The following is an 11,986-nucleotide window of genomic DNA, read 5'->3' as shown; positions in this document are numbered from 1 at the left end:
CTCTCTCTCTCTCTCTCTCTCTCTCATTCTCTCTCTCTCTCCTCAGAGGTGGTGAGTTTTTTTTCTCTGCCAAAACAGCAGCTTGGAAATGCCAATAGACACATTTGCAAATAGAAAATAGAACACCTCAAAGCATCCATAGCTAAATGTAGTCAGTCTCTCAGAGAATGGTAGCTAGGCAAGGGAGAAAGTTGTTAAATAATAATGCCTCTACTCCAAAAAACACAGGGGGAAAGATACACTTGTCCTGCTTTCATGACAGGAAAGGTGAAGTAAAGCGCCAAACATTTAATTTCCATAATCAGGTTATGAGCACCCAACTCATTGTCAATGAGGAGAGCTCATGAGGAGCAATATCTTGGCTTAATCCCTGCCCTCTTTGAAGGAACAGTCTCATGGAAGTACTATATAGAATCAGATCCTCATCTCCCAAAACCACAACGAGGAGCCTTATCTCTAAGATGTAGATAAAAGCCACATAGAGAACTTGAGCATCTCTCTACTTTTGTCGGAAATAGACCTCCTTTACTGATGCAGTATCAGAGGAAACATGTAAAAGAGAAAATGTGAACAAGATCCAACACCAAAACACAGTAACATTATGCTAAAATACACAAGCTGCCACGTGGAGTCATTTCCCATCTTAATAACCAGGAATCACTCAAACTGAGTGGGGAAAAAATAGCCAGCATAGTTCAAAGCCAAAATATTTTGTATTATGATTAATCAATGATGATATTAAAAACAAACATAGTTTTTTTTAAATACTTAAGCACTATGGAAACAAGAAATCTACAGACTTAGTAAAATAATAATAATAATAATAATAATAATAATAATAATAATAATAATAATAAAGGTATAGCAGAGAACAAAGTGGAAATTTTAGAGGGAAAAAATACAGGAAATGTCATGAAACCTTCATGAATAGCCTCATCAAAAAAATGGAGATACCAAAGAAAATGCTTAGTAAAATTGGATCTAAAAAAATTATCTACTCTGATTATCAGGGACAAAATTGAAAATTAAAATGAATACATTCTTAAAGGATAGTGCTACTGTAAAAACTAAGTTCTAGTGTTTGTGCCACTGGAGTTTCAGAAGTAAAGAAACAATATTTGAAAAACCTATATATTTAAAAAGCTAGGCATTCACAAAGCAGGAGAGCTACATAGACATTCACATCAAAACAGCAGTCTGACTTTTTTATATGTAAAAAATACTGGTGAGTGGGAATGAAATTGGATCTTATTTATGAAGCAACAAAATTTTAATACAGTAGAATTTTCCTAAGAGGTCATAAGGGAAGTGGCACAATTTTTTTTTTGGTAGGGGGAATGTTGGGACAAGGTCTTTCCATGTATCCCTCACTGTTCTAGAACTTACTGTGTGTGCAGACCATGATGGCCCATAATTCACAGATATCTGCCTTCCTCTGCTTCCCAAGATCTGACACTAAAGTTGTCACCACCACGGCCTGCAACTGCAATGTTATTTACATGTTCAATGATGAAAACTCCAATGATCAATGCACACGTTCCCTATGATTCAAAGAGAAACTGAAACATTCTCAGCAACAGAATGAAAAGATTGTGCTCAGCAAACTGTCTTCAAAAGAACTGCTGAGGGCATTGTCTAAATGGAGAGAAAATAGCAAACAGGTAGATGTGGCAGAGCATGCCTGAAATCCCAGCACTCTGAAATTGAGGCTGAGAGGCCAGCCTAGGCTACATGAGTATTTGTTAAAAAAGAAAAAGAAAAAGAAAAAGAAAACTATACACTAATCAATCAAGTAAAGGAAAGAAATGATCATATAAGGAATTCTGGAACACCAAGAACAAAAATACAGGTAGACACAGTAGACCTTCCTTCTTTGTCTTTATAACTGTGCTTGATGATTGAAACCAAAACTGATAGCACTGTCCAATTAGTTCTATTATATTTAGAGAAATGATGAAGAAATGTCATTACATGGGAGAATAGAAATAGACATGAAACATAAAGAGAAATAAGGCTAATAAACATTACTGCCCCATGGGGGAAAAAGCTATGATGACAGTCAAGTAACAAGTTATGTAAACCTAAAGCAATCAGACCTTAAAACTCTACAAGAAAATGCACTCGAAAATTGGTAAACTGAATGAAACTCATTCCTACAGCTGATAGGAAAGAGAGTGAAAAGAAAGAGAAATGAGAGAACAGAAAGCCGAACAGAAGTATGGCAGTAATGCACCAGTCAACAATTAAACCTAAGTCATCTAAGTGCACAGATTTACAAACAAGAATTTGACAGTAGATTAAAATGCTATTCAACTATATGCTGCCTATCAGAATTTTATCTCACATTTCCAGGTTGAAACTTAAAAGAAAATACCTGAATCGTGGAAATAAAACAAGAGTAGAAGTGTCTATATTGATATTAGATAAAACACACCTTATTAGAAATGACCATGGAAGAACATCATATCCAGATGATGGAATCATTCACAGATAAGGCATAATCATCATAAATGTTTATGCACCAAACAGAAAAAAAAAATGAGCAAAGCAAAAAGTGAAAGAATGACAAGGAAAAGGAGACAAATCCTGATTATGGTTGATTTCTTCAGGAATTCTCCTGGAACATCTGGCAAAACAATAGACAATTGCCAGCGTAATAGGAAGAACCAACCAACACTAGATCATAAGACATGGATAACATTAATAGAATACAGTGCTGCAAACAGAAGATTAGATATGTGTTGGTTCCTACCAAATACACAGTAAGATAGAACATATACTCTCTGCCAGGAAAGAAGTTCTTAATAGATTTAAAAAACTCACATATCCAAAGTATTATTTCCAGACACAGAAGAAACTAGCTAGAGATCAATAACAGAGGGTATTTTTCAGGACAGGCAGCTATAACAGAATGGCGCGGAGAGTGTGTTTTAACTACCAGACATTTACACCTGACATTTCTGAAGACCGGAATTCTGAAACCAATGCTGGGTTGATTCATTTCTCAGAAGAGGACAGTCTTCTGACTCTCTTTATTCAGAGTATACTCTCTGTATTTCTTTCTTTTTGAAAGAAAGAAGACTGTGGTCTCTCTTCCCTGTCAGGGCAATAACACCATATGTGACAGCTCTGTCCCCATGGTCTAAGCACCACACAAAGACCGAAATGAAACAAATACTAAAATAAGTGGAAAAAATTTCAACAGGTGAATTGTATGGTCACATGAACCTTAAGCCCACTCTAAAGGCAACCCAAACACTTCTTCCTATTGGAAAACAACATATGTCTAAGTTTCCTGTGCATCACACAGCAAGTATCTGATGGCATGAATTTGAAAAGTCTCCCAAAGGCACATGTGCTGTCACGTAGTTCCTAGTTTGTGGTGCCATTTGGAGGTAGGGCAGAACCATTTGGAGGTCGAGTCTAACCTGAGGAAGGAGGTCACTGGAGGGTATGAATATAAAGTTTCAACCTGGTTCTCAGGCCTTTCTCAAGGCTTTGTTTTCTGCCTGTGAAGAAGTTGAACAGCCTCCTCTTTGCCATTTTCCCCATGACCTGAAACACTGACCAAAAGAAAATCTTCCTGTAAGTTGTTTGCCTTAGGTGTTTTAGTCACAGGGATACAAAAGGAACTAAAATAGAAACCCGGTATCACAAGACCGAGGCTGTTGCTGCAACTGAACCCTTCATAATTCTTAAGCCCTTGAAACTGATTCCTAAGCAGATGGAGAAATTGAAGACAGAGCTGAGTAGGTGGTGCTAGTAGGAAGGAATTCAGAAGACTAAAGGGTCTTAAGAGTAAAGACTGCTCATGAGGTTTAGTGATAAAGATATGATAGTGACTCTGGTGTGGATTGCATACTATACGCTGTTGAAAAGTGTGTTTACATTTTGTATATGTCTTGAAATTTTTATAGTAGGCTAAAGTGACAAGTCCAATGCTATGGTGTGGACTTTGCATACTGATTTTACCTACATTTGTAGTAAGTATAAGGAACGGGAATATCAGCAGAAAGACTTGAAAATTTTAGTTTCGTCAGAAAAGTCCAGGTAAAGGTTGATTTCTAGAAGACATGACTTCTAAAGAGATTTGCAATACTGAAAAGCAGCGACTGGCATAAGAATGACAGGCCACCAAGGCATCCTGTTTCCTCTCAAGCATGAGCAGTATCTCTATTGTTCAACACAGTGATGTTGTAGGACATTTGGTCACATTGTGAATCTCAAGATTGTGAACTGGAAAAACCTTGCTGTAGTGTGGCTCAGCCCTAGTAAACACCTTAACTCCAAGAGCTACATAAAGCCAATCCTAGGTCAAGAGGCAAGGCAAGCAACCACCTGACAGGGAGTGAGCATAAGAAAACAGAAGGGGGTCGTCATTGAGTGGAACAGTATCTAATACAGCAGCGGGGAGAAGCAGAAAGACCTTTCTCTCCTGGAAGTCAGTGGAGTAGGAAGTCACCTGGGTACTTTCTCTGCTTCTCTGAGCTAACAGGCTTAAACCCCAGCATCTGGCTCCTGAGTATTCATTAGTAAAATCCGACTTTGTGATTTTTGTTTTTAAACTTAACACAGGGTGGGATATCCCCATTAAGACCCAAAAAAAGAAATGAGAAGACTCAATAGAACGGAGTACTGAAGACTGGGGTGCTCTTCTTTATAAATCACACATTTGCTGAGAAAATGCTTAAAGATTGTTTTTTAATCATAATCATGAAGGATGAGTTCAGGAAGACTTGACAATCTAGGAACAAGTCAACCAGTTATATTTTTTTAAGGTTGCTTTTTAAAAGTGTGTGTAAGTGTGTGAGTGCATATGCAAGTTCTTCAGTGCCGATGAATGCCAGAAGGCAGCACCGAACCCCTGGTGCTAGAGTTACAGGTAATTGTGAGCCACATACTGTGGATTCTGTGTGTGAACTCTGGTCATCTGCAAGGGCAACACCAATCCCTCTTCACTGCTAAGTGTCAGATTCTACAGCTTTGTTGCCTTCTTTTTATTATTATGTATATATTGCAATGAACTTAGGGACAAAGAAGGAATAATATGCAGTAACATTGACAATTCCTGAATCACAGTGGACTACATAAACAATAATTTTATAAAATGTATACAGGACATTAATGTTAAATCTTAAGTGCTAAGTGAAAAGAATAGAAGAAAAGTAAAATAAATAGAAAAACATGGTATAATCATGAATTGGAAAACACTTACAGTGAAGCTGCCTATATTTCTCAAGCTGTTGGAAAACTTTAAGATAAGTAGCCTAAGCCTCTTTTCAAATGAAAGACCTATTTTATATCTAGGCTGTTAATTCATGCTTCCTTCACCCCATCTTTACTAAACCTTTATCACAATATACTTTTTACTTTTGTTGCTAGGATAAATGACTTACTTATATAATCACTTTATTTATTTTCTTTTTGTTTGTCCATGCTGTAGAATTTAAACTCTGTGATAACAGGAGCTTGGCTATATTATGAATTACTTTATATCTAGCCCTGAAGACACTTGATCAGCTTTGAGTCAATATTATTTGTTCAATAATAAGCATCTGTTAAGTGATCCAGTGAAGGATATGACTAACAGAAAAGGACAAGAAAATCAACTAGGAGTTTTAATTCCATTTTCTATGGTGATAGAGGGCTTACATATTTATCATTTTATAATTTATCTATCCACATTTTTTGACTTATTTGGTTCTTATTATATGTCAGATCCAAAGCCAGACCCATAAAACCTGGTATATTTTCTCACAGCTTACAGAAATGCTGTCAAGAGAGGCTTTATTATTTCTATTTATTTTCATATACAGGTATGTCCCATGAGTTACAGTAAAATGAAGCATACTTCTTATATGGCCAAAATTGAGTGTGTGGGCAGAGAGTCCACCTGAGACTAGGGAGACCTCATGCTTTAGCTGAGTATCTGTCCAAAACTGTATATTCTTTGAACCTCAGATGTAACGTAAATGGTTAAATCAGCTGAAGCTCTGCCTTTCTCTGACTCTTTGTTAACCAGCAAATGGCAGGGCTTTGAAGTAACTTATCCAATATGTTACTCAGCTTTTCATTATGACTAATATCTCTAAGTAACAACTTAAAAGATGAAATATGCATTGTGTCTACTGTCTTAGAGGGTTAAGTCCATGATCACCTGGCTCCATTTCTTCTGGGCTGTGGTCTGTGGGTTAAAAATGGGGTTCTGTGTCTGGTCCAGGGCTTGGGCTGCTGCGGGCTAGGCATCTGGCTGTGAGAAGCCCCAGGAACCTGCTCCGGGGTAGGGAAGGCGCAGTCTGGGGTTTCCACAGACCTGCTGGAATTGGCTTGGGGTCCCCAAGCCTGCACGAAGGCCAGGGATGACAGGTTCCAGTTCTTGGACACCCCAGACACCACTGGATGTTGCGAAAGAGCTGAGAATAGAGTGTTGGACAATCAGGGCTGGCTCTGGCCTGGAGCCGAAGGGAAAAGGGCAGGAAGAGAGAGCTCTGGTTAGGTCCCATGGGGATGAGAGTCCTTGGTTTGCTGGGGGCGGGTGGCTTTGTTAGGCTGGCAGCCATGGCTGAAGAGGGCAGGAATGCCTCCTGGTCCGAGATTAGACACATCTCATTAGAGGAATACCTGCTCTATTGATCCAGCATGGCGGCTCCTGATGAGAAAAGGCAGCCCATGGTGTTTATTGTAGAAAGGTGGAGAGAGGAAGAGAGTAGAGAAGTAGAGGCTGGCCATGGCCACATGTGTGGGGGAGGGGGGCGATTCGGGGAAAGGGGGAGCAAGAGAGCAAGAGAGGCAAGAGATTAAGAGAGCAAGGAGGGGACAAGCAGCTCCTTTTATAGTGGACTGGGCCTACCTGGCTGTTGCCAGGTAACTGTGAGGAAGAGCATACCTGGCTAATGCCAGGTAACTGTGGGGGTAGAGTCCAGACAGCCTTCTTGACTGAAGGCCACAGAATTATGGAGCCTAGTGTCTGGGAATGTGTGGCGAACTTCCATCTGTCCCTTGCAGATGAACATGCTGGGTGTCCGGAGTTTAAACCTAACTTGACCAGAAAACAGGCTGCCTTTCACAGTCCCACAGTGGTCCTGCAGAATATCATGGTAGAAGGGCTTAGTAGAAACAAAGCTGCTCACTATAGAACAGCCAGGAACTGGGGATAGTGATGGAAAGGGGCATGCACAAGATACAACCTTCAAAGGCATGTCTCTGTAACTTTCTTCCTTTAATCACATCCCAACACCCACAGCTTCTCTACTTCTTCTTCTTTTTTTTTTTTTAGCTTCTCTTACTTCTAAATACAATGTTCAAAATTGAATACTCCAGTAGATTAAATCAATGACTTGATTAGTTCACATATGATCAAATGCTTTTTATATAAATATCTTCATAGACACACAGGGCTTCACTACTAATCTCGTATGCATATCTCAATCCAGTTAGCAATCAAGATTAACTACCACACATGCACAAAATTCAGGTAAGAGCTACAGAGTTGACAAACCTAGGAAGTCCTGCCATTTCCAATGCTGACATGTTTAACCTCTTCACTCACATCATCTGTCAGCAGAGAGTGGCAGTATCCATCTATCTTTCCTCTAGCTTCTGTAGGGAATTACAAATGGATGACTGAAAACAACAGCTATGCATTGTCTAATTTTTCTGGAAGCCAGAAATCTTACCTCAAGTGTGATGGTTTGTATGTGCTAGGCTTAGGGAGTGGCATAATTTGAAGGTGTGGCCCTGTTGGAGTAGGTGTCTCACTGTGGGTGACCCTCATCCTAACTGCCTGGAAGCTAGTATTCTAGAAGCCTTCATATGAAGAGGTAGAACTATCAGCTCCTGCACCACGCCTACCTGGATGCTGCCATGTTCCTGCCTTGATAATAATGACTAAACCTCTGAACATGTTACTAGCCCCAATTAAATGTTAATGTTAACTTATAAGAGTTGCATTGGTCATGGTGTCTGTTCACAGCAGTAAAACCCTAACTAAAACACCAAGGTAATGAGAGGGAGATGCTGCTTCTACTGAAGGCCCCAGTGGACAATGTATACATTCCTTCTTCCAGAGCCTGGTGGCTGAATCAGTTCTGATTCATGGCCACATTGCATGTATCTCTTTCTTCACCTGAACTTTGCTCCTCTGTGGGGATCTATCTATCTCTCTATCTATTTATCTATCTATCTATAATCTTGATCAGATACAATGCCAATTTTCTTCCTCCCCCTTTCCTTGGAATCTCCCAAGATGACTATCTTCCACCTCTTCACACACACACACACACACACACACATATATATATATATATATATATATATATATATATATATATATATATACATATATGTACATATATGTATATATATGCATATGTGTGTGTGTGTTTATGTTTATGTTTATCATATTGAGACCAGCTAGTGCCTTCTACATATACTTGGGTAGGCTACTAGCAGTCACATCCTGAAAGACAATGAAATTCTCCTCTCCAAGTAGCCATCAATTACCAATATCTGCAAGGAGTTTCTCATGAGCTCCTTGCCTGCCTGTACTGAAATGCTGGCTGATCTTAAGCCAGGTTGTATACAAATAATCACAGCTTCAGTAAGTTCAAGATTGCAATGACCATGTCATCATGTCATATGGAGAAGACAGCATGTAACAGCAATTCTCTCCATACTCTACCTATATTCTGTCTGCCCCTCCTCTGTGATATTCTTTGAACCTTGAGAGCAAGGGTGACATAGGTGCACTCAGAGCTGAGTGCTACTCCCTGATTCTTAGCCTGTTGATAGATCAGTTGCCAGTCTCTGCACTGACTGCTGCCTACTGCAGTGAATGTAATTTCTTTTCTCTTTTAAGGACGTTTGTGGTGACATTTAGACTACCCTGTAATATCCAAAGTGGTGTTAAAAGCTTTTCCTCATTCATGCCTGCAAAGATGTTACCATGGATGGTAACAGTCACAGTTTCTGGGGCTTGAGGTAGACACAAATCCTCAGGAGCCATTGTATGCCCCCTTGTGTATTTCCTGTAAGAACTAGAGAATCAAGAATTGGTGGCTTGGTCAAAACAACAACAAAACCACCTGGAGTACAGTGAGCATAGATTGAAACAAGAAAAGCAATGAGAGCCAGGAAGAGATGGAAGGAACTTTAGCAAATACCTTATGGCAGGGCTCTCCTGTTACTTGTTGAGAAAGCAAATACTTGCTTCTGAATATTTCTAGATGGACAGAAACCAGCCCGCAGTATAGCAACTTGCTCCAAAGAACCATGCAATCAGCACTCTTCTGTCTGATAGTTGATGTTCAGAAGCAGGCAAGGCCTCTCCAGAGCTTGTATTAATATGTACAACACTTCACTCACATGCCGAATTGATTTTTCTTTTTATGCACAAAATGTAGCAGTTTTATAACCTTTCTGGTGCTTGACAAAGGCTATTTATAACCTAGTTTCTCCATCACCCTTGCTGGCACCAGTCTCAAATACCTTGAAGAATTCTCTTGTGCATTTGTAATTACAAATCATACTTAGGCAAAATTTAATTTCCAAGAGAGCTGACCTCCTTTTTTTTTTATTGTAGTGGTTTATGGAAATGAATGTGTGTGTGTGTGTGTGTGTGTGTGTGTGTGTGTGTGTGTGTGTGTATTATTCCTATAATTTTAGGAAGTTGGGGAGAAAACTGGCAGAGGGGGAGACAGGGCATTTTAATTATCTATTGATGGATGAAGAAGGCTAAGCTCTGGGTGTTATCTTAGTGGAAATGACAGCAAGGTGATTGAAATTAAAACCTGATACCTTGTTCAGAGGGCAGGGGTGTTGGGATTATGTATCTATCAGCAGACCTGGAGATGAGCTTATTCCATCCAGTGACAGGAATTAAAAGGTAGGTGAATTTCAACATGAGTTTTTGCATTCACAGAGACAAACACATAGAAAATTGTTCCAAGCTGAGGTCCTGGAATGTAGGAATCTCTAGGGTTTGCTTAGGGACTGAGGGTTCCATGCAAGGATATGTACATAGTGGACAGATTTGCAGTCTTTATTGTCAGCATAAGGAAGATTCAAACATTTGCCATCTCATTTATTTACCAATGCTGAGGCTTGGTGACGTTAAGAAATACAGGGTTTTTATTTTATTTTATTTCATTTCTTTTTTTTTCTGAGAGGAAACCAGGAAAAGAGATATCATTTGAAGTGTAAATAAAGAAAATATCTAATAAAAAAAAAGAGATTTCAGATGCTTCATAGAAAACAATGTAGAGAAGCCAGGCTGGTTAGGAATTCTCTCTATATTGCTTTGAATATTCAATTCGATTACTTAGAGCTCCAGAGATGAGGGTGGGAAAGAGATCAAGTTAATAAAAAAAGGCAATATACATTTCTGAGTACCAATTATGTGGCAAATTCTGAAATCAAGTATGCACTCATGCTTATGCTTTATATTTAAGCTTCACAGCTAATCTATAGTTACATTATGCTCATTTTATAGATAACAATAAGACTCAGAGAGGGTAGCAACTTGTCTAAAGTCACACAATGAAAGGCACTTGAATTTAAAGTTTATTTTTAATATACTTAGCAGCGTTTTTCTGTGACCATTATAGTAGGGAACCTGGTCAGGCAATAATTATAAAAACAGTTAAGAAGATGACCTTAGCGCTGTTTCCATGAAAATCTATGTCCTAAGTATTTTGATTTTATGTCCCTTCTGTCTCACAACTCAGTGAAAAAGATGACCAAAAAAGTCTTATTTATTACCAGGTACATTAAGGTTATAGAAGTAAAGAATGTTATACAAGGCCCTACAGTTCTTAATGAGTCTTCTGGACCCCATCTATGTATAGGGAGAAAGATGGAACCTGCCACCTCCTGCACCATAACCACCTTGTTGTCCTCTCTCTAAACAGTGTCCTGAGGAACTGAGGCCCATGAAGGATGGCTCTGGCTGCTATGATCACTCCAAGGGCATTGACTGCTCTGATGGCTTTAATGGAGGGTGTGAGCAGCTTTGCCTACAACAAACACTGCCTTTGCCCTATGATGCCACCTCCAGCACCATCTTTATGTTCTGCGGGTAAGTCTCCATATCTAAAGTCCAGCAAGTCTCAGACAGCAGCAGAGAATCTGTCGGCAAATGGTCAGGAAATGCTACGTGGCCCAGGCTCAGGCTGACCTACAAGGAAATGGCCTTTTACTTCTTTTGCTTCATACCCTGTTGGGAGTACAAAAGAAGAATGGCTAAGATAAAAATCAAAACACTTATTTATGAATCTGTGAGTACATGCATTCATGTAGAATCCTCTTTCTAAGTTCTAGATGTTGTCTTGTTCTGCTGTATGTCTCTGCCTTTTCTCTGTCTCTCCTTACAGCTCCATCAGTGTATATAGAGCCAGATTCATAGATGTTGAAGATGTGTGTATAAGTGCACATATTGGGTCTCCCAGATTGCAAACTAGGTCCTGTGGGAAGTCAGCAGTTTGGGTTTAGTGCTTTATGTTTCTGGGTCCTATATCTATCTGGGTCAGAACTGCTAACTGGGGAATGGCACATGTAAAGCATGAAATAATTTGTAAACAGCTTCTAGCTTCTGAAGAATTCAAGCTCAGATGCTTTTGTTACTATTTTTCTTTCTTCTTTTTCGGTTGGTGGAGGAAGGCTTGGGGTTGAACTCAGGGCCTTTCACATGCCAGAAAGTACTCTACTGTTGAGGTACATCCTCAGATAGATAACAGTATGAGAAATGAAGAAGTGAACACATTCAGATCAACTCCCCTATTGCCTCTCTTCTCTCTCTCCCTCTCCCTTTTTCCCTCCCTTTCTTCCCTCTCTCTGTCTCTCTCTCTGTCTCTCTCTGTCTGTCTCTCTGTCTCTCTCTGTCTGTCTCTCTGTCTCTCTCTGTCTGTCTCTCTCTCTGTCTCTCTGTCTCTCTCTGTCTGTCTCTCTGTCTCTCTCTGTCTGTCTCTCTCTGTCTGTCTCTCTGTCTCTC

At 39.5% G+C, this 11,986-nt stretch overlaps 1 protein-coding gene across 6 annotated transcripts in view; it reads left to right on the top strand.

Moving 5' to 3' along the window:
- Positions 1–11,986, top strand: part of Astn2 (astrotactin 2) — a 1,002,270-nt gene that overhangs the window by 622,111 nt on the left and 368,173 nt on the right. For all 6 annotated transcript variants that reach the window (XM_031377658.1, XM_031377656.1, XM_031377657.1 and 3 more), the window contains one exon: positions 10,908–11,074. In XM_031377658.1, the coding sequence (XP_031233518.1) occupies positions 10,908–11,074 (167 nt within the window). The remainder of the gene's footprint in view (positions 1–10,907; positions 11,075–11,986) is intronic.

This window comes from Mastomys coucha, unplaced genomic scaffold (genome assembly GCF_008632895.1).
Source record: "Mastomys coucha isolate ucsf_1 unplaced genomic scaffold, UCSF_Mcou_1 pScaffold18, whole genome shotgun sequence".
Lineage (NCBI taxonomy): Eukaryota > Metazoa > Chordata > Mammalia > Rodentia > Muridae > Mastomys > Mastomys coucha.
This window is presented reverse-complemented; position numbering and strand designations above follow the sequence as displayed.